This window comes from Lycium ferocissimum, chromosome 2, assembly GCF_029784015.1.
Source record: "Lycium ferocissimum isolate CSIRO_LF1 chromosome 2, AGI_CSIRO_Lferr_CH_V1, whole genome shotgun sequence".
NCBI lineage: Eukaryota > Viridiplantae > Streptophyta > Magnoliopsida > Solanales > Solanaceae > Lycium > Lycium ferocissimum.
Genome location: NC_081343.1, coordinates 61074040 through 61097885, shown reverse-complemented (window position 1 = coordinate 61097885; position 23846 = coordinate 61074040). Strand labels below are relative to the sequence as shown.

The following is a 23846-nucleotide window of genomic DNA, read 5'->3' as shown; positions in this document are numbered from 1 at the left end:
TTATTATTATTATTATCTCTCGTTTCCCTCCAATGATTAAGAAAAATGATAATTTCTTTTTTGGCAAATGGTATGCAAGAGCCTTGAAGACAGCTTTTCTAGGCAAAATATACCTAGGATTATTTGATATCCTACCGTGCAGCTGCCTGTAACTTAGCAAGACGAGAATTTCCATATATTCATTGACCATTTTACGCATTTAGTATTGGAAAACCTCAAACAGATATCAGGGAACCAAGAAGCAAACATATTGCTAGGCAAGCTCGCCTCTTTATTTTGTAAGGTTACAGTTCTAGATTTCATCACTGGTTAACTTTCCTGTACCATTTGCAACTCGTGCATTCTCCTTGCCACTTGCATAGTTTTCGGCAGAAATTGGTATGGCTTCTTTGTCTTGTCCATTGTCTGCAGTGCTTCGGGTAGATAAGGGAAGCAACTGCTTCTGTCGGCAAGTCTCAATAGCTCCTTTATACATATCCTCCAAAGTGTATTTGAATTGAAACCCCATGTCCATTAGCTTCTTTGACGAAAAAGATATTATGGGCAAGTCCTTATCGATGCCTTTAAACCTGTTATTTAATCAGACTGAGTTACCAAGCCATCACTCAACGAAGGAGTCAATTATACTTAGGAATACAGAGGAGGCTTACTCAGTAGGAACGTAGTAATCTGGCCATTTTTGTCGAACCATCTTAGCCACATCATATATGATTGCATGATGGGAAGAGCAAATGTATCTTCCCTCTGCCTTGGGGTGCTCGTAAAGGAATATATGAGCCTCACAAAGATCATCTAAATGCACATATTGACCTTGTTTAATGATGCAGTAGTGAGCTTCATTCCCTGCACATCTCAATCTGATTAAACCCATGATTGTGTTGTGGAAAGCTGTTTACTAAAGTAATTGTTGGGATTAAAGGAAGCGACTGTCTTCTGTACATTGTGATTACATCATACCGGTAATTAGTGAAAGGGCAGTGATTAAGCTAGGTGGGAACGTAGGTGTGATGAACGGACCCACAACCAGTGGTGGTATGATGCTAATGAAATCAATGTTGTTCTTCTTAGCTTCTTCCATTGCAGCCTTCTCTGCCAGTATCTTGGAAACAAAATACATCTGCAATGAAATTATATTCACAAGGCAATATTGATGACAATACTGTTATTTATTTGTAATAGAAAAGAATAGCCAAACGAACCCATCCTGTCATCTTCTTAGCATAGATGAAATCCAAGTCACTCCAGCTGGTCTCGTCATAGAAGAGTTTTTGGTGCTCTTGGACATCAAGAGTTCCAGCAGATGAAGTGAAAACCAGTCTCCTTACCGTGTTTGCCTTGACACATGATTCTATGATACTTAACATTCCCCTGACTGTTGGTTTTATTACTTCATTCTGTTACGTATATCGATGTGATAAGAGTTACATTAGAATTGATCATCCAGAAATGTAAGAAGGTAATAAGTATAGATTTGTTACTTTTCTAGCTTGATATATAGTACCTCGGGGTCCTTCGACTCGAAATCCATAGGTGTTGCCACATGAAATACTCCTTGACAGCCTTGAATGGCTTCATCAAAGCTTCCTTCCACTGTCAAGTCTGCTTTCCACAGCGTTAAGTTGGTATCAGCTTTCGGCAATTCTAACAGATGCTTCACCTTCTTCTTGTTCTCTACAAATCCATGCATATCATTGACATGCAAAAGGCTTTTAGCACTGTCATATTCCTCTCTGGATTCTCATAATGCAATTTATTTTAAACTGTCAATGTGTAGAAGTTAAACTCTTAAAAGAGACAACCTACCAGGATCACGAACGGTAGCATGGACATTGTAACCTCGTTCAAGGAGTCTCATGACAAGCCAAGAACCAATAAATCCAGCTGCTCCAGTGACACAAACAGTCGGCGCCGCCGGAGCATTAATAGCTGCATGAGCTTCACTTGCCATTTTCAGAAATGAAAAGTAAAAAGAGTCGGAAAATGAATCTTAATTGACCGGACTAAATTACAACAAGATGAGCTTTCATTTATGTTTATGTCTGTCTTTATACTGCTTGCACGTAGGTTGTGTTAGGAGTGGTACGTAGTGTTAGATGGTAAGCACGTGCTCAACGCACCGTTAAGTAACTTCATTGGATTAACCAAATATGACTGGTTGGTGAGAGAGGAAGAAAATGGGTTCTGGCCATCTGGCAGCCACTTTCTCATCCGCATATAGAATTAAGTGTACCTTGCTGAAGAAACATTTCTATGTGTGACTTTGCAAATTGAATGATTGTTGTGAAAATATTGGTTAGTGTGTCCTTCATTTGACCAAATTCTCAAAATAGTTTAACAAATTAGAGGAACAGATTTAAGGTTCATCACACCTAAAGTTAGTGAATCGATTGAGTTTATCTACCTTTCAACTTATTAGGATGCCTATTACTAGTACTCTTTTGTCAAAGGACCTAGCTTAATTTAACAATTTGAGTAATCTAGTACGTAACTATTTGAGTAATCTAGTACGTAACTCAAGACAGAGGCGGACCCAAGATTTTAAGACGCTGGGGGGCACTATTATCTTAACATAAACGCCAACAAAATTTTTAATGATGACTGAGGGATAATACTGTGTCGGATCGGTCACTAATAGTGTAGCAATGGCGAAAATACAAGTATGTAGGTCAAATATGTGTAATAAATAAAATTTAACATAGTGAAGCAAATGAAAGAGATAGCTCAGTGGCTAAGGTTGTGCGACATGTGGTGACAGTGCAGGTTCGAATCTAGGCGAGCTCATTTAATGCTTATTGTTTTCCTAAAAATAGCCTCAGAAAAATAATTAAAAGTGACATTCGGGTTCAATCCGGGGTGACATGCGAGAAGTAGATTCTGTGAATGTGTCCCAAAACGACACTTTCGTTTGTTAGAGTGCACAATTAAATATATACTTATTTCTCAAGGTATATACACATATATATACATAATTTTTTCCGAAAGGTGGGAGTGCACTCTCACCATTCCATGTAGGTCCGCCTCTGATTTATTGTCTCAAGATCTTTATAAATTATTGTTGGTGTTTTATATCCCTGACGCGAAACATTCTATATCTTAGACATTCGCGAAACATTCTATATCTTAGACATTCTTCTTCATGTGCAACACAATTTTGGAGATCATATGTGAATTTTCGAACCTAAATGTGTGTAAGAGTTTGTCAAAAGTTGACTTTGTTACCATATTGAATTAAGTTGGGAAGAGAGTTTTATTAATCTATTCTTCAACATTTGTTGAAGAATGCGAGCATAGAACTTTTTCTAGAACAAAACATTTAATTTTATCTGTTGATAAGTATTGATTAAATGGAATAGTCAATAGGAAAAGTGAATTTATAATTGAAATATAATTTGATATTAAACTTTTTGACAATTTTAAAACAATTATAAACATGTAGTACTCTATTTTAACTGTCTTTTGCAAGATGATAAACATTTTTTGTTGTTTAAATATTTCAATTTGAAATCGTTTAGAGATGCTTATCTTTACCTGCTATACAGGACCCAAATAGGAATGAATGTCATAAGCTTTAACAAGGGCTTCAAATTCTTAAAAGAGAAAAGAAAATAGTGTTTAACAGTTCTGATGAAAACTTTTAAGTAGAATAATTGCCTATATTTCGCCGACTAATTAAGACTTTAAATAGAAAATAAACAGAAACTATTTTGACAGGATATACCAATTACTAGGACTAATTAAGACTTTTAAATAGAAAATAAACAGAAAATATTTGACAAGATATACCAATTACTAGTGATAATATTATTACATTTGGACACATAAGTGTTTATCTTTTACTTTAAAATTTCATAATATTAATTATGTAATATTTTACATTTAATTTAACAATTTTCTTTTAATTAGTTAGTTCAGTTACCTCTATTCTGCAGAGGTATTGACCTCGCAAACCCAGAGTGTAAAATAAGGAGTGGATGACAATTATCTCTGTCAACATTTTGATTATGTTAAATCTTTAATCTATCTTATATGAGCTAACGTACGTTCTATCACGTTTCCTGCTTTCTCTAAAATGGACCGTATGCGTTCAAACACGTTGGTCTTTTACTAATCATATATCCAAATTGATTTGTTTTCAACAAAACGAAAGATCATATAAAATTTTGTCATCATGGCCCGGCAAAAATACTAATAGCCCTACATGTGGTTGCTTCAAAATCTAATATCCACACTTCCATAACATATTTCATAGGATGCCTAATTGGAACTTGGAAGCTCCATAGTCACACTTCCATTACTATTGTTGTTGGCCAGATACGGTCAGTCTTTCATTAAATTAAATAATTTGATTCTGCTGTTAGCTATTCTTTAAGCACGCTGGTTTACACTAATCAAATAGTTTGTCCAAATTGATTTATTTTCAACCAGAAGAAAGATATAACAACAAAAAGTAAAGAGCCTGTCCTTAACATCTAGTGATATTCATACCTTATTGGAATCTGGAAGCTTCCGTTGTCACTTTTCCATGTACTTTCAAACCCTTACAACTATACATTGAAAATATATTAATTGAATTTTGCACGAGAAAGTCAAGCAAACTCTGCTCAGCCATGTACTTTCAAACCCTTACAACTATACATTGAAAATATATTAATTGAATTTTGCACGAGAAAGTCAAGCAAACTCTGCTCAGCCATGTACTTTCAAACCCTTACAACTATACATTGAAAATATAATTTAGCCGCACACGTGTTACTAAAATACCTCTAATGGTAGGCATTAAACAACTCTCTTAGCTACTAGCCAAACCTAACTATACTAGTATATAACATATCTTTTGTTCTCTTCATCTCTCAATCTCTTCCATCATTTTAAGTCTAGCTAGTTCAAGAAATTTGAGATCTGTTTTATTTTTCAGAACTTGTGAGTACTATTAATTAATTAAAGCGATGTTTAGAGCAATGAGTACACGAAGGGACTATAGAGGATATGAAGAATTGATTAAAGAGGAGGCACCTTCTGCTCCAATGATAATATTGGAGCCAAAGTTGAGTAAAAGCAGAACCGTTCTACCTGCTGCTAACTTCTTTAGCTCTTCGTCCAGGAAGGTGACGTCTGAGGAAAATTTCCAGGCGAATGCTCAGTTAAAGGAAGCTAAAAAGGCGAGCAAGATTCATCCAATATTCAGTCTATTCGAAACGAAGAAGAAAAAGAAGGCAACTGCTAGGCCTGAATTTTCGAGGTACATTCAGTATGTTAGAGAGGGAGGTTTTGGTGATGTTTTGCAGACCACTTCCTCCAAATCCAACAATATGGCTGCAGTAAAGTGAGATTGAACTTGCGAGGTTTCTTAATTTTGGTTCTTTGGAATATTCGAAGATCATAGATTACACAATTTTTTATCATATTATGCGGTTCTCCGTAGAGGTTTGGAGGGGATCATGCTGAGCATGCTGTTCTTCTCGAAGTGTACATGTATACATAATAGATTTAGGAATATATGTTGGTTTGTTTTTCTCTATTTCTTCGTTCTCACTTCTATTTATCAGAGATTCTGCGACAAGTGTTGGTTGTTATGGGAATATGTTCTTAGACGAGTAAGAAACAAAGGGCTTGAAATGGTTCAAGCTGATTGTACAGATTCAAGGCATGCAGTGCAAGATTTTTGGAAAGGGTACTTCAACTTAATTATAATTCATGATGTTCATTGTTTAATAAGTTTCTTATTATCATTTTACTTTGTTTTCCCCTTAAAATGGTTACAATTAAATTTATACGTGGTTTAAAGGATATGTGGTTTGATTAGTGATCTATGCAAAGCAATACGCGATAATAAGCAATATATTAGTGATTAAGAAAGAAAGTAGCTTAAGAAATCAAGATGTTCGTCTCTGTGAACTTGGTCCGGTTTTGGAAAGAACCGCCTCTGTCCCAAGCCAAACCAATCAAAAGCTTCAATATATAATTTTCAAATTACAAGTATGAGTGTGTATGCAAAAAAAAAAAACTAGCCCTAAAATGAAGGAGGCTCACCCCTATTTATAGCAAACAGTAGATGGGCCTTTGTACAACCCTAAAAAGACCCTTTAAGAAAACCCCGAATTCCACAAAAACGGCGATCCGTATGGATGTCAGAGATTCCGTACGGATGTCAGCACAAATCATGGCGCGATTGGCGGCGTGTGACCTGGCTCGTAACGGATCCTTCATACCTGTGTCCAAAGGTCTTTCCCTCAGGCTCGGAGTCACTCCGCTTGTTAACATTCCTTCGGTTTCCGATGTCCCATTGAGCAGATCACCGATTTCACGGACTCCGACTCCTCCGACTGTACCCCGAGGTTTAGTGATCTCGTTTTTACTCCGACTGCCCGTCTAGAAACAACAACAATTTGCTTCGGTTTTTACCTTATACATACTTATTTCACATTAACATAGTGTACCGTCTCATTTGCACTCATAGACTATATCTGCAATATACAATACTTACTATATTTCTTACATTTCGATCGGATATAGCATCTAACTTTTTTTTATCATATGAAATCTATATTTTGAGAGCTGAAATTCCGTAAGAAGTAGACATTTCCATAGGCTTAATTTTTTTTAATAAGGTTAAATCCCAGCTCTAGTTTAAGTAGTATTATATCAAGGAAGATTATAAATAGAGGGACTAGGCCTGACCTCGTACAAAAACTGTGTGCTGCTAATTACTGGATACATACACACACACACAGCAAAAATTATCACGTGTTAGCTTACAAAGAAATTACTCGTCTCATATCTTATCCTTAAGCTAGGTGGTTACCACTTATCTAACTGATATGGTCCTTTAGCATCTTTAGGAAGATCCTGATAGTTAAACAGAAGATAAGAATCTTGAAGAGTCAAGAGTTGAAACACATTTAACAAAATCATATTCACCTGATTGGTTTCTCTAAAAGAATGTTTGATCTCAAAATTTGTTTGCATTAAAATCTCTGTGGTATCTTCTATATGACTGACCTAAATTTGTAGTTCTCAACTTATACATTCTTGAGCATGTTTGCAACTATGAGTGAGTCCAGTTCAAGGTGTAACCATATTTGTAACGCATATGATAACATGTTTTTCCTTTTCCTATTAGCTAATTGAATATTATTTTCTCGACATTTACGGATCTCGTTCACCCTTTTTTTTTTTTAATAACGACGGAACATCATTCACTTAAATGGAACAAAATGATCTAATCTTTTTCCTCGTGATTGAAAAGTGTTCGCTTGAGCTGAAGAAATACTTTGATAATTAAACAAATTTGGTCTTGACCGATTCGATTAAGGTAGTATATTTGTTTCTACTATATAATAAAGATAGCATTTTTATCACTTCGTACAGATAATAGTTTTATATACCTATACAGAATTCTTCTGCTTTCGTTTATTCAGTTATGAATAACCCTCTATTCTTCAAAATTCGCTAAAATCCCCTATAAGTACGTAAAATTCTCATTATATACGTATAACTACATGTTAATCAGTATACGTATTAATTTAACTTCTATTATATACACAGGAAGGTTTAGGATTTGATTTTTAAATATAAAAGGATCATCTAAAGCTTAAATAGTCATGTTATAAAAGTGTCACTGTACAATAATTCAATGAAAAATTAAGAAACGCTGATATTCGAATGATTGTTTCACCAACAAAATAGGTGGTCCTTGTGAAATAAGGGCGAATGATAATATATGATGCAAGCTAACACACTTTCTATCAATATTTTTTGGTTTAGAGAATATCAGTACTCGTTCAAACATATGCAAGTTGGTGTTCACTAATCAAATAGCTGGTTTATCCAACTTGATTCTTTTCAACAAAAAGAAAGATACAAAAACTAAAAATAAAAAATATTATCTTTAACATAGTAATATATATTCATAGCATGCCTTGTTGGAATTCTGAAGCTCCACAGTCACACTTCCATTATTATCAGCGTTCACTAATCAACTAGTTTATCCAAATTGATTATTATTGTTGTTTTTTCGGCCATACACGGTCAGAGTTCCTTTATATTTAGCACGATAAGTCAAAACAAGGAAAGTTCCCGCTTTATTCCGCAATTGATTATTATTGTTGTTTTTTTGGCCATATACGGTCAGAGCTCCTTTATATTTAGCACGAGAAGTCAAAACAAGGAAAGTTCCCGCTTTATTCCGCAATTAAACTTTCAAAGCCTTACAACCACGTGGAGCACGCAATTTTGGAAAGAAAAAAAAAAAAAGAGGCTACAGCTGCAATAAAATAGTAACAGGAACTAAATAACTCCCTTAGCTATTAGCCGCCAACCTACTAACTACTACTACTACTATATAACATATCCTTTGTTCTCTTCATCATTCAATAACTTCTTCACTTCAATCTCTTCCTTCATTTTAATCCTATAGTTCAAGAAATTTGGAAGCTGTAGTGTTATTTTTGGTACTAGTAATTAATTAAAACCATGTTTAGAGCAATGAGTACACGAAGAGATTATAGAGGATACGGAGTATTGAATAAGGAGATCGAGGAGGAGGAACCTTGTGCTCCAATATTGGGGAAGCCTAAGTTGAGCAGAAACAGAACAGTTCCAGCTGCTGCTAAATTCTTTAGCTCTTCCTCCAAGAAGGTCACGTCCGAGGATAATTTTCGCGCGAATGCTCAGTTAAAGGAAGCGAAAAAAGCAAGCAAGATTCATCCGATATTCAGTCTATTTGAAACGAAGAAAAAGAAGAAGGCAACTGCTAGGCCTGAATTCTCGAGGTACATTCAGTATGTTAGAGAGGGAGGTTTTGGTGATGTGTTGCAGACCACTTCCTCCAAATCCAACTTGGCTACTTAGTTATTTAAAACATGTTCCCAAGTTAATTTGGACTTTGTGGTAAAGAAGACCATCGATTATATTTTATAAGTAGTTCTTTATGTGTGATTTTACGGTACCAAACAATTTGGAGTCGATGAGCATGATATTCAATTGTAATGAAGTGTGTATATATGCGTAATATGCAAACTTGTTATGGATTGGGAAATTGATGTCAAAACTTTCCTATTAATTAAACAGGTAAAAGTCATTTTCCCCCAAAATTTTGAAGTTGCTGTAAATATTAATCTGTTGTGTGTCCATTAAGTTTACTTGGCGAAGGTTAATAGTTAGCTTGGTCACCAAGATTACTTGGCTACCAAGCTAACTTGGCCATCAAGTTATTCCCTCCTATAAATAGGAGTTCTTCTGTAAAATATTATATAGACAATGAAATCCTTCTTAAGTTAAATGTTGAATAATATATCAGTCTCTTCCATATAATTGTCTTTGATGTATTCACTTTTATAGCCTTTATTTTATAACACGTTATCAGCACGAGACTCTGTCATCTCGAGCAAATACCTTGAAAGCCTCGAAGGTATTGACGTTCTTTTTCTTAATTAATGGCAAATCTTTCTAAACGTGAATTTGTGGCCTTGGATATATCTAGCAAAAGCTACCTGTCTTGGGTTCTTGATGCCGAAATTCATCTTGATGCGATGGGTCTGACAAACACCATCAAAGATAAAAATCTGGCATCGTATCAAGACCGTGCCAAGGCAATGATATTCCTTCGCCATCATCTTGATGAGAGCTTGAAACTGGAATATCTCACTACTAAAGATCCTCTTATGCTGTCGAATAATTTGAAAGATAGATATGACCACTGATCATGATATGTCGGAGAAAATATTTTCCACTTTTCCTGCCTCGAGTATGCTCTTGCAGCAATAATATCGAGAAATGAGGTTCAAGAAATATCCTGAACTAATTTCACATCTTCTAGTGGCTAAACAACATAATGAACTATTAATGAAAAATCATGAAAATCGACCTACTGGTACTGTCTCATTCCCTGAAGTGAATGAGGCAAATTTTCACCATTCTAGGCGTGGAAAAGGTCGTGGCCCCAGTCGTGGTCATGGCTGTGGTCGAGGAAGAAATTTTAATCATGATAGTCGTCATGCACCAAATAATACCCTTCACCACCAATAGTGTAAAAAGAAGGAAGAAAAGCATGAAGCTGTGCAAAAGAAAAATTCAAAAAATAAATGCTATCGATGTGGAGGAAAGGGGCACTGATCACGTACCTGTTGCACGCCAAAGCATCTAGTTGAGCTTTATCAAGCCTCCCTCAAAAAGCCAGAAAAGAATGTTGAAACAAATTTTATTTCTGAAGATAATGTTGAGCTCATGCGCAGATTTCTTTGAACTCCCTGAAGGAAAAATAGATCATCTGATCAGTGATAGATCTCTAATAACTTAGGTATTGTCATCCATGTTGTTACTATTAGCTAATATAGGTCTGTTTCCATAGTTATGTAAATAAAGTTTGTGTAATGCTTTGTTTAATAATAATATCTACTTTAATGTTCACTTTGTCTATTCTTTCATTTTGAAGAATATATGAAAATTCCTCACATTTTGTTTGGATCAATGACCAATCATGAACATATTTGTGTGATTGATAGTGGAACAACGCATGCCATATTCAAAGATGAGAAATACTTTTCTCACTTGTTTAGGAAAAAGGGAAATGTTAGTACAATTTCTGGCAATTCGAAATTGATTGGAGGCTTAGGAAGAGCTACTATATTTCCTCCTAAAGGGACGAAACTTGTTATAGAAAATGCATTATTCTCTTCTAAATCCCCAAGAAACTTGTTAGGTTTCAAAGATATCCGTCGTAGATTGAACATTTAGCAGACGGGATCTTTATCCATTAATCTGCTTATACCGAAAAAGTTTTAAAACGATTTTACATGGACAATGTGCATCCGTTAAGTACTCCATTGATTGTTCGCTCACTTGAAACGAGTAAAGATCCATTCGGACCTCAGGAAGAAAATGAAGAGCTTTTTGGTCCTGAAGTACCATATCTTAGTGTAATTGGTGCAATTATGTATCTTGCTAATGCTACAAGACCTGACATAGCATTCTCTATTAATTTGCTGGCAAGATATAGCTCTTCTCCCACACGAAGACATTGGAACGGAATCAAGCATATACTGCGATATCTGAAGGGAACTATCGATATGGGTATGTTTTATGCTAAGAATGGGAGTGTAGATCGTGTTGGTTATGCAGATGCAGGCTATTTATCTGATCCACATAAAGCTCGATCTCAAACAGGCTATCTTTTTACATGTGGAGGTACTGCTATATTATGGCGATCTATGAAGCTTGATCAATTGTTGCTACTTCTTCGAATCATGTCTGAGATAATAGTTATTCATGAAACAAGTAGAGAATGTGTGTGGTTGAGATCAGTGATACATTTCATCAGAGAAAGATGTGGCTTAGAGTGTGATAAAAAAATAACCATAGTATTGTATGAAGACAATGTTGCATGCATAGCTCAATTAAAAGGAGGCTTCATAAAGGGATATAGAACGAAGCACATTTCACCAAAGTTATTCTTCACACATGATCTCCAGAAGAATGGTGATATTGATGTGCAACATCCGTTCAAGTGACAATCCTGCAGATTTGTTCACCAAATGTTTGCCAACTTCAACTCTTGAGAAGATGATATTCAAGATTGGAATTCGAAGACTCCGACATCTGAATTTTGGTCTTTGTCAGGGAGAGTAAAATACGTGATGTACTCTTTTTCCTTTAACCAAGGTTTTGTCCCATTGATTTTCCTGGTAAGGTTTTTAATGAGGCAGCTCTCAAAGCGTATTACTAGATATGTGTATTCTTTTTCCCACAGGGTTTTTCCTAATAAGGTTTTAACGAGGCACATCATCTATTAATGGACATTCAAGGGGGAGTGTTGTAAATATTAATTTGTTGTGTGTCCGTTAAGTTTACTTGGGGAAGGTTAGCAGTTAGCTTGGTCACCAAGATTACTTGGCTGCCAAGCTAACTTGGCCACCAAGTTAACCTTGGCCATCAAGTTATTCCCTCTTATAAATAGGAGTTCCTCTGTAAAATATTATATAGATAATGAATCTCTCTTAAGTTAAAGGTTAAATAATATATCAGTCTATTTCTATATAATTGTCTTTAGTGTACTTACTTTATAGCCTTTTTTATAACAGAAGTCAAAATTTTCTCCTACTTTAATCTATAATCATTAAGAATAAAATACAAAATTTTAAAATTGAAATATTTTTAAATAACGGTGTCATATTTTTAAATGAATACTCAAAAGTTAGATCAATATCAAATAAAATAAAACAGAGGGAGTATTTGCTTTCTCTTTTTCAACTTACAGCGTTTTATTTATAATTCAAACAGTGACATATCTTATTTCATATTATAATTTAACGGGCAATTGACCGGTGATTTTGTAATTGTAAGAGTCCTAGTTTCTCTCTCAATTGTTATGTTATCCATCTATATATGTAAAAGCAAAAAAATTATAAAATTCATTCATTAATAATAATTAAAGTAATTCCAAGCAAAAATAAAAAATAAAAAAAATATATAATTGCTCGTATCAATAAGGTTGTTAATGGCCAAAAATGAAATCTATAAAAATTGCTGATAAAAGGAGGGGATTCAAATTCCATATCATTAAAATAAAATTTACTAAAAATATTAGTAGAGATCATAGAAAGTATAAATTCACTTGACCTCTGTTTATATTTTGAACGAACTAAAAATCATAATTTAGAATAAGATATTCCATCATTTGAATTATGTATTGCTTGGGTAGAAGGAAGAAAATGTCTCTAATCTGAAATTCAAGAAACGATAAGACTTAAAACAAAGTTGAAAGGAACAAACTACCTTCCAGTTTCCTGCTTTCTCTAAAAAGGGCATACTCAGTCAAACATGTCGGTTATTTGTCTGATCAGTTACTATCAGTTTAGCAATCTTTCAGTTTCATACTTTCCCTGAAAACAGCGTACTCATTCAAACATGTCTTGTGTTCGGCTAATCGATTAATATTACTATAATTATCATAACTAATTTTCTTTTAACAAAAAAAAAAAAAAAAAAAAAAAAAAATAGTCCAAGCCTTAATCCAAGCACTAATAGCCGTCAGTTGGATCCAGATGCATGTGTCTTGCTTAGCATGCGCAGTGCAAGCTACCAACAAAAATTACGGTGGTTTAGATATGATTTCTTTATTTTTAATTAGAGGTCTTTGGTCTCAGTTCAAGCTTATGTATGAAAAATCCCGTTAGGAAGTGCTTCTCGTTTAAATGAATTTACACAGGTGCATATCTAGATTTGTCGGGACATAACGTGAGTATCGGAAGCGAGAAATAAAAAAGCACACCACAAGCTAGCTCTATGGTTTTGTGTTTCTCATATGGTCCCACTTCCATTAAATTAAGTTGGTTTTAGCACTAGAAAAGTCAAACAAGGAAAACTGCCAGTTAAACGTTAACTTCGCCAAGCGAACCAAATTTCAACCCTCACAAACCATATGGCGTACGCAATTTTTGAAAAATAAGGCCACAGACCATATTTGCGTCAGAATACCTCAACTAATAGGAATTAAATAACTCCCCTTGCCACCCACTAAACTATTTAATGCATCCTTTGTTAGTTTTACACTAGGAATTCTCTAGTACTGGTTCTTCCTTTCTTCATCTTCAATCTCTCTAGTCATTTTTCTTCCATCATTTTAAGCCTAAATCAAGAGATCTAGGAGCTGCTTTTTCTTGTTTGTTTAATTTCTTTTTGTACGTTAAAATAATTTAACCATGTTTAGAGCACTGAGCACACGAAGAGACTATAGAGGATATGATGAATTGATTAAAGAGGAGGCACCATCAGCACCACTAGTAGAGCCAAAGTTGATGAGAAACAGAAGTGTTTCAGTAGCTAAAATGTTTAGTCCATCCAGGAAGGTGACGTCATCGGAGCAGAATTTTCCGATCAGTCCTCAGATTAATAAGGAAGCGAAAAAAGCGAGCAAAATTCATCCAATATTCAGTCTTTTTGAGACAAAGAAGAAGAAGAAAGCAACTGCTAGGCCTGAATTCTCGAGGTACATTCAGTATGTTAGAGAGGGAGGTTTTGGTGATGTGTTGCAGACGACTCCTCCAACTCCAACACGGCTGTAAATTAATTAACGATTTTCGGTAATGATGGGAAAGCTTGATTTTTTATTTTCTGGTACGGAAGATCATCGCTAACTTTTGATAAATAATAATTCGCATCATCATGTGATTTTAAAGTTCCTTAAAATTTGGAGGTGATATATATGACCATGATGATATATTCTTGTGATCAAGCTGTCCATGTAATAATCATGCAAATTAAATTGTTGTTATGGATTAAGATCCTTGTCTTGTTTTTTCTCTTTATCTTCTCCTAATTCTCTTTTCGGGAGATTCGGCTAAATGTCAGTGCACCCTTATAATTTGGACTCCGGGTTCAACTTGTTGAAAGTATTAACTGGAAATTAATTAATGCTGATAATCCACAAAGCCGGAGGTTGCTGGTTTTTGCCTGATGAAGAGAACATTTATAGAAGGGTGATGAATTTGATTACATAAATGAAACGTGAGATAATATCCGTTTTTCCTTCTTAAATTGTTAATTAAAAAGAATCTTTTCATTTTCTTAACTTTGATCCACCGCCCTCTTTCGTCCTACTACTATGCAAAGCATGGAAACAAGATAAAGAGCTAAAGAAAGTCAACTTGGAGCAGCGCGGTATCATGTGCATTAGTTGAAATAAAATAGAAGTACACCATACTTCTTTTATTATTTTTCAAACTCCGTCCATTTTAGGATCCGATTAATTAAAATTCACCAGGAAAAATCTCATCCTAGGGGTTAAGCTATTATTTAGCTACTCCAACCTAAAATTTCTAATTAAGAATAGAGAAGTACTTAATTAGCATCCGACCACCACAACAGTTCATGGTACACACCATACTTCTTTATGAGCAAAACAATCAACATCTGTATTTTCAGGCTATTTATTTGTGTATCTGGACCATGAGTAAGTGGCATGGGCGGGAACAATATGATGAATTTACTCCATTAATGAAGAATGAAGCTCGAGCAAGTTGAGAGAAATGAAGAAGAAGAAGAAATTGGAGAATTGAAGAACTGATTTCCTTGATTGAAAAATGAGTTGTACATGAGATATTTATACAACTAAACTAATCAACTTAACCGACTAACTAACTCATTAATTTTCTAATTTCACTAACTGTCTAAGTTCTAGTAATTACAGATTAGTCCCCTAAGTTCTAAGTAATGCCATCATCTTTAATACTGCCCCTCAAGCTGTACATGAGATATTTATACAACTAAACTAATCAACTTAACCGACTAACTAACTCATTAATTTTCTAATTTCACTAACTGTCTAAGTTCTAGTAATTACAGATTAGTCCCCTAAGTTCTAAGTAATGCCATCATCTTTAATACTGCCCCTCAAGCTGTGATGTGCAAAGATATTTAGCACTCCCAGCTTGGACAACAGATATTCATGTTGTGGTCTTGCCAACCCCTTTGTAAGTAGGTCTGCTGCCAGCTCCTTAGTGTTTATGGATCTTGTTTCAATCAGCCCCTTTTGTATCTTCTCCCTGATGAAGTGACAGTCAAGTTCTATGTGCTTTGTCCTTTCATGGAACACAGGATTTGCAGCTATTTGCATAGCTGATTTGCTATCACTGTGCACTGAGATAGGAGTCTCAACTTCAACTTCCAATTCCTTGAATAGTTCCTGTAACCAAACTACTTCTGCAACTGAGTTTGCCATGCTTCTATAATCAGCTTCTGCTGAGCTCCTTGAGACAACTCCTTGCTTCTTTGACTTCCAAGATATGAGTGAATCTCCATACTTGATAAGAAATCCAGAAACAGACCTCCTTGTGTTTAGGCAAGCAGCCCAATCAGCATCACACAAAACTGTCATTTTCTTTGATGGTTTGCTAGACAACAGAATTCCCAAGCCTCGCCGTCCTCGCTATATCTTACTACTCTCATTGCAGCATCTAGATGAGACTGTTTAGGTTGATGAAGGAACTGACTTAGAGTTTGAGTTGCAAATGAGATATCTGGCTTGGTAACTGTTAGGCAGAGCAATTTTCCCACCATTCTTCTATAAACCCCTACATCTTGTATCAGTTTATCTTCACTTGAGATACCTTTCTTCTCATCATCTTCTTTGTTAGCAGTTATCATCTCATCATACTCTATTGTAGTGAGTGGTATTGGGATCCATAGGTGTAGAGGCTGGTCTTCAGCACCTAAACCAGCTTCAGAAATGATCTCTAGAGTGTACTTCATTTGGTGCATAAGTATGCCTTTCTCTGATCTAGCAAACTCAATGCCTAGAAAGTATTTAAGTTCACCTAGGTCCTTGATTTTGAAAGTTTTCTGTAACATTTCTTTTGTCTGAGTAATAAGATCAATATTACTACCTGTAATGAGCAAGTCATCCACATATACAAGAAGGATGATAATAGATGAATCAATCTTCTTGGTAAATAAGGAGTAATCTAAATGACTTTTAATAAACCCAAGATTAAGCAATGCTTCATTAAGCTTCATATTCCATTCCCTAGGTGCTTGTTTCAACCCATAAAGGGATTTGATGAGCTTACATACAGGTTTCTCCCCCTGCACATCAAATCCAGTAGGTGGTTGAAGAGTCATATAAACTTCATCATGTAGATCACCTTGAAGAAAAGCATTGTACACATCTATTTGATGGGCAATAGCAAGTACTGATCTAACTGTGACCATTTTTACAACAGGAGAGAAAGTTTCCTGGTAATCAAGACCCTCTCTCTGATTAAAACCTTTGGCTACCAATTCAGCTTTGAACCTTTCTATAGTGCCATCAGCTTTATACTTGATTTTAAACACCTACTTGCAACCAATAACTGACTTATTAGATGGTAGAGGCACAACTGACCAGGTATTATTCTCTTCCAAGGCTGAAATTTCAGTCTGCATAGCTTGAACCCACCTGGGATCAAGACTAGCTTCCTCAAAGGTACTTGGTTCAATCTCAGTGGAGGAAGTAGTAATATAAGCCTGATATGAAGGGGATAGATGATCATAGCTACATGTAGTTGGCAATCGAGTGAGGTGGTGCAGCAGTAGAATTAGAGGAAGAATAAGCAGTAATGTAGTCCTTTTGCCATATTTGTGGTTTTCTACCTCTGGTGGACAGTCTAGTAGTAGGTGCTGGTGGAGAAGGAGAAGAAGAGACAGGGACATTTTGAGTAGAAACAGTGGGAGCAACAGGTGGAGGAGGAAGATGTGGTTCTGTAGGAAAACTAGTGGGATCAGGATCCAGAACAGGCTTATCAAGAATAGGAACATTCTTAAATCTTCAGTGGAGTTAGTGCTAAAGAGGAGATATCTTTTCTAAATTGAACATCCCTACTGATAAAAAAGTGCTTGTCTTTTAGATCATAGAGAATATAGCCCTTGGTGGTAGGACTGTACCCCATGTGAACAGATGGAATACTTCTAGGTTGGAACTTGTCAGTGTTGGGTAAAGTAACAACAAAGCAAAAGCAGCCTAGAACTCTCAAGTGATCCAGAGAGGGTTTGACCTTGTGAAATGATTCAAAGGGGGATTTACCACCAAGCACTGATATAGGTAATCTATTGATAAGATAGGCTGCTGCCAGAACACAATGACCCTAGTATTTTAAAGGAATATGACCTTGAAATCTGATTGCCCTTGCTACTTCTAGAAGGTGTCTATGCTTTCTCTCAGCTATTCCATTTTGCTGGGGAGTATGTATACAAGTTCCCTGATGAATAATGCCAAGAGAACTAAAAAGATTTTGACATTCATGATTAACAAACTTTGTTCCATTACTAATGATCTTAACAGAAGTAGCAAACTGGTTTTTCACCATAGTTAGGAAATTCTGTAAAATGACAAGAACATCACTTTTGAACTTTATTAAGAAAATCTATATCATTCTAGAGCAATCATCAACAATAGTGACAAAGAACCTGTTACCATCATAGGTAGACACTTTGTAAGGACCATACATCACAATGAAGGATATGAAACACATTTGCAGTTCTAGAATTGCTAGTAGGAAATGGCAATCTAGTTTGCTTAGCTAGTGGACACACAGTACATTTGTGAACTTCTTGAGTACAAGAATTGAAAGGTAAAGAGAAAATATGAGTAAGAACTTTGGAAGAGGTGTGACCAAGTCTTCTATGCCAAAGACAGATATCAAAGAATAAAGATGTTAGACTGAGGAACATGATGTATAGTACTGGAGTTCTGAGTAGCACAAGAGTTAATGGAGGAGGATGGAATGCCTCTACTGAGAGCTTGAACAGGTAGAAGGTAGAGTACACCAGACTTTCTACCAATCCCCTTCACTTGCCCATTGTAGAAGTCCTGCAATACAAAGAAATCAGGGAAAATGAGACAAAACAGTGTAAGTTTTTTGTGATCTGTGAAACTGACAATAGATTAAACTTGAATTTAGGAATGAAAAGCAGATTATGCAGTGTAAAGTTATCAAATATATGACATGATCCTGTCACACCCCGATCTCCCTAGGGTGTGATGGGCACCCGACCCCGTAACCGGAGCCGAGCGAACCCACCGACTCTTACTACGTGCTAAAATTTTTTTTTGAACCTCTAAATCAAGTACATATAATAAGACTACCAAAACATTCTTTTATTGCCTTCAAATCACATAAAATATGTAATCGTACAAACTAGTGTTATAATACAACCGACTCCCGAAACTCACGACTCTGTCTGCAAAGTCTCTAATTCTGAACACGTCATCATCGCACATGTACTCTGACTCGGCAGCACTCCAGGACAAATGGAGCCTACCAACCCCGCTGGACATCTTCTATGCTAGGCCGGCAAATACCGAGTTCACTGCGCGGCATGAAACGCACCCCCGAAGAGAGGGTCGGTACGAGCAATGTACGAGTATGCAAGGCATGAACGAACAACATAGTAAGAGGCAGAGCATGTCATGGGAAGCCGTATCCGTACATATGGAACATGTCACGTGTAGAACGGTAACCTGTACATGAGTAATAACTGTATGGAAACATAACCCGTATCGTAGGATAAAAGAGTAACCTGTACATATAAATGCCCTTGGGCAGCTGCTGTGCTTTCTTAGCTTTCCTTACTCATATATATATATGTACATAAAAAAATTAGAATATATCATATTGCCGAGGCGTCGGCAGCCGATCCATTTAACCATAATATGCACACCCCGCGTCCGGGCATCCCGCGTCCGGGACGATATCATGTGCCATACTCCAACTGATCAGGTGGATATGCGTATATAACGCTCTGCCCTTGTCTCCATTTTCCCCGTAAATATATCGGCGTCTATAGCGCCCTGGCTCTTTCATCATATATATATTCATATCACATACATATCTCAGCGTCTATAGCGCTCTGATTCTTTTTGTCACATGCACACACTTATATCATATATATATACTTACCAGCGTCTATAGCGCTCGATTACTCGCTATCATATACATATACTTATATCATGTGTATTTACCAGCGTCTATATAGCGCTCTGATTCGGTTATCATATCCATATACAAATGTCGAGTACACGCATCAACCGGGGTAGTAGGGCAATATTCCATGTATTTAGAATCCTTAGAATAGTCATTACCTATAATAGACTTGGGATATCCAGAAATAGTTTAACATTTCCATATTTTCATTTTTATAACGAAACATATCGTCAACACATCTATCGTAGGCATGTTCTTATTGTCGACTCCATCGTTGTCATTGTCACGGTCATCATAGACATATTTATATTAGGATAGCGTTGTACCTATCGTTTGATAATCGGGACAAGGATCAGAAGTTTCCTTAGGATTCCACTCCAAAACAAGCCAAATGAAACAATAAGGAAAATCCGGGGACAATGGGCCCACCTCGGGTCAAATGAGGCGGCGCACACAATTTACGTGTAATATGCTTCATGACGTTACTAATGAGAGTTTTAAGGTAATCGGGTCTCATTTATGCAAGTTCTAGAGGTCTAAGAAGTTTTCCAACATTTCGCACCTTTTCTAGCTCAATTTTACTGAATGAATAGTAGCGAATTTCAATCTTGGGTTTCGAGAAAAGGAATAGTCCCCGAGGCCCGTATCCACTTAGTACGTCTAAGACATGCCATAGAAAGAAGGGTAAAGCCTCACATACCTCTTTCCGCTCCTTTTGCTATTCCAAAGTCACGTCGCAATCCCGTCAAAATCTGCAAATTGGTCATGTTTACCCAAAACTTTCATTAGGGTACTTAGAGTTGGAATCTTAGAGTAGTACTTGGCTACCAAAATTTTGGCAAAGACTTCCCCCGTACATACTCCATCCCACCAAGTTCAACTTGGCCAATTTCAAACAACAACAACCCGGAATTTAACCCGGCCAAACTATCAACAATACCAACAATATTTCTAGAAACATTTCAATATTCGATTCGATTCAATTCAATTCAATTCACACTCCACTTCATCCCTAACCATTAAGTTCTCATTATTCATCATAAAATCCATAACACAACAACCAAGATATACTAAATAAAATTAATTCACCACTTCCACATACACTACCATATTCGGCCATCACATTGGCACATGCATGTTCATGCATTTTCATCCATTTCTCGTATATTACAACAACAATTAATACTCTACATAAAATTTGCTCATCATCCCATCACAATACAACATATATACACACGGTCATATACTACATTCATACGGCCTTACACAACTTCCATGTTTTTCATGGATTTCATTCATTTCTATACATTCCAACAACAACTAACATACCACATATATTTAATTCATCCATTCTACACAACATCCACGCACACACCACCTATTTATATACACAATCACCATGCAAACTTCCATATTCTTATGAATTCTATCCATTTCTCCATATCACCATATATACCAAGCATCCATAACATACAAAAGAAGATGAAATCTTACCTTTTTCCTTCAAATTCTTCACTTGGCAAAGATGTGAAAACGATGAAACGAATGCCCTTTCTTCCGAAACAACTATACCACGTTGTAAAGGACCCTTGAATTGGTAGGAATACGTGAAGAAAATAATTTTTGGAACAAGATTTCAAAGGTCTAGTTTTCCTATGTCTTGGCCGAAATGGCCTATGTTCTTGCTCTCCTTCTTTTTATTTCTCTTCCTCCCAAATTTGTTGAATTAAAAGATGACTTCATTTATATATACATCCTCCACCACTTTTGTGTATCTACACTTAAGTCCCCCAAGTATGGTCACATATCCTCCTTCTCCCTTTCTAGAATTTTCTTCTTTTTTCTTGATTTTTCTTTTCTTTTCTTTTCTTCTTCTTTTCTTGAAATTCTTTTATCAAAAGATGACTTATTTGTCATCATTTCCATCTTTTTCTTTTTCCCCCTTTTTTGTCACATGACCCATATGCCCTTCTTGGAACTTTCATGACACTCATGTGAAATTCCCGTTTTACCCTCGACTTTCCTCAATATTACCATTTTGTCCCTAACCTTCCGCATTATTTCCACGGCCCATTTTACGAATTTCTCTTCTTGCCCTTAGCCTTTCTCAATATTTTCATAATACCAATGTTCATAAATAATATTTATAACAACTCGTCCATTAAAATAAATTTTGAAAAATGGTCTCGCCCTTAACTTTCCACGGTGACCTTAGAATTTCCAAACGTACAAAATACGGGCTATAACAGATCCTATATGAGAGATGTCAGTTATATCCCCATTAGGTAAATGAACTTTCTTATGATCATCATCTACCTTCTGTAGATTAGTGATTAGGTTAGCTTTTGAGGTCATATGATTTGTGGCTCCAGAGTCCACAATCCACATATCCTTATCTTATTTGTGATTAACCATGAGTGAGGTGGTAATACCTACAGCATTGGCAGAGATTGAGGCATCATCTTGACTAGTCTCACTTGCTTTTTGACTAGGCTGACTAGTTTCATGATTCAGCAGATTCACTATCTGAGCATATTTCTCCTTGTTGTATCCCATACCAAATCCAAAGTTATTCACAGCTTGTTCAAGACCCCTTTGGTGACTATTTACACTGTATTCAGCTTGACTTGATTCACCAAGTGCAGTAACAGCATTGTTAGTAGTGTGTAAGTTACCTCTGTAATAGCTGTTTTGATTGCTTTGATAGTTGTTTTGGTTATTGTTTTGATAGGATCCTTTCTTCTTGAATTTGTAATCAAGTGGATATCCTACAAATCTATAACAAACTGCCATCGTGTGTCCTTTCAACTTGCAGTGATCACACTGTGCATTTGGATCATAGTTTGGATTGTAGTTATAGTTCTTCTTTTGTTTTTGTGTATTTGCATTTCTCAGGGCTAACATTGCAGTGAGGTCACTAATTTCATTCATAGACTTGTTGTTCACCATATTTCTCTGACTCTCCCTCTCAATGAACATAGAATAAGCTTTGTTGATGGTAGGAAGAGGAGTCATCATAAGGATTTGTGCTCTAGCTTGTTCAAAAGTGTCATTTAGTCCCATTAGGAATTGAAACAGCTTCAGACCATTCATAAACTTCACATAATCTTAAGTTTTAGGACAACCACAACCAGGAAATGGTATTATACTATCAAATTCTACCCAAAGTGCTCTCAATTTGAGAAATATGCAGAAACTGTACCAGTACCTTAATGAATCGTTGCTATCTACTTATGCAGCTGATATGTTCGAGAATTATCTACTTTGTCAAATCTCTCTTTGAGATCTTCCCAAACCCCAACTGCATCAGTCGAGTACATAATTCCACCATACAATTCCCTTGAAACGCAGTTCATTAGCCATGAGAGTACGATTGCATTGCATCTCTCCCACAAATCTGTCAAATTTGGACCATAATCCTCCTTTTTGCAAGTTCCATTGATGAACCCTAGCTTATTACGACCTAGAATAGCAAGCTTCATCATTCGACTCCAAATTGAGTAATTTTCTGCACCGGTTAGTTGAGGTGCAATTAAAACTGCTCCAGAATTGTCAATTGAACTGAGATATAACGGATGATTGTGATTTAGGTTTTCTAGTAGTGTATTGTCCACCGCCATTGTTGCAATCTCTCAATTTGCTTCTGAGCTTTGAAATTGGATCGGATAATCAGTCTAATGACTGTACTACTCTGATACCATGATGAATTTACTCCATTAATGGAGAATGAAGCTCAAGCAAGTTGAGAGAAATGAAGAAGAAGAAAAAGAAGAAATTGGAGAATTGAAGAACTGATTTCCTTGATTGAAAAATGAGCTGTACATGAGATATTTATATAACTAAACTAATCAACTTAACCGACTAACTAACTCATTAATTATCTAATTTCACTAACTGTCTAAGTTCTAGTAATTACAGATTACTCCCCTAAGTTCTAGGTAATGCCATCATCTTCAATACAATACAATATTATTGCATACAGATATAAGTACATATATATAGATGTGCAGTTGTGCACACACAAACACAGCACTATATGTATGCAAGAATTTGAAAAGGTATATATGTGACATATACCTAGAGAAATTTATTGAAGTAGTGTTCTCCAGAAAAATATCAATTAAAACTTTGAATGCGCAATTGTACAAGAGATTGGAATTTTGGAGCAAAGTTAATTCATGACTCAAAATGATTTATAGCATACTCTCACCATTATATATTCATGGTCTAATCGTTTCAAATTTCTTTTATTGATAAATACGAAATTAAGAATAAAAATACTAGAAAATTTTATGGACAAACTCAAGTTCCATCATAGGGGATCATGCCTTTTGAGGAAAAGACGTCGGTTTGCCCGAGGTATTAAAATATCAGCTCCTTTTCTTTGCCTAT

At 35.8% G+C, this 23846-nt stretch overlaps 3 protein-coding genes across 3 annotated transcripts; 2 read left to right on the top strand and 1 right to left on the bottom strand.

Annotated features, from left to right (window-relative positions):
• Positions 1-168: 168 nt before the first annotated feature.
• On the bottom strand, positions 169-2029 carry LOC132046533 (dihydroflavonol 4-reductase). Its single transcript, XM_059437186.1, has 6 exons — positions 1804-2029; positions 1502-1671; positions 1200-1394; positions 958-1117; positions 651-843; positions 169-569 (listed from the first exon to the last, which is right to left on the bottom strand). The coding sequence occupies exons 1-6, from the start codon at positions 1946-1948 to the stop codon at positions 293-295; spliced, it is 1140 nt and encodes a 379-aa protein (XP_059293169.1). The 5' UTR covers positions 1949-2029; the 3' UTR covers positions 169-292.
• A 2929-nt stretch (positions 2030-4958) lies between these two features.
• Positions 4959-5327, top strand: LOC132047832 (uncharacterized). The gene has a single exon (XM_059438812.1). The coding sequence runs from the start codon at positions 4959-4961 to the stop codon at positions 5325-5327; it is 369 nt and encodes a 122-aa protein (XP_059294795.1).
• Positions 5328-8351: 3024 nt separating this feature from the next.
• On the top strand, positions 8352-9037 carry LOC132048279 (uncharacterized). Its single transcript, XM_059439185.1, has one exon. The coding sequence runs from the start codon at positions 8473-8475 to the stop codon at positions 8848-8850; it is 378 nt and encodes a 125-aa protein (XP_059295168.1). The 5' UTR covers positions 8352-8472; the 3' UTR covers positions 8851-9037.
• The last annotated feature ends 14809 nt before the right edge of the window (positions 9038-23846 follow it).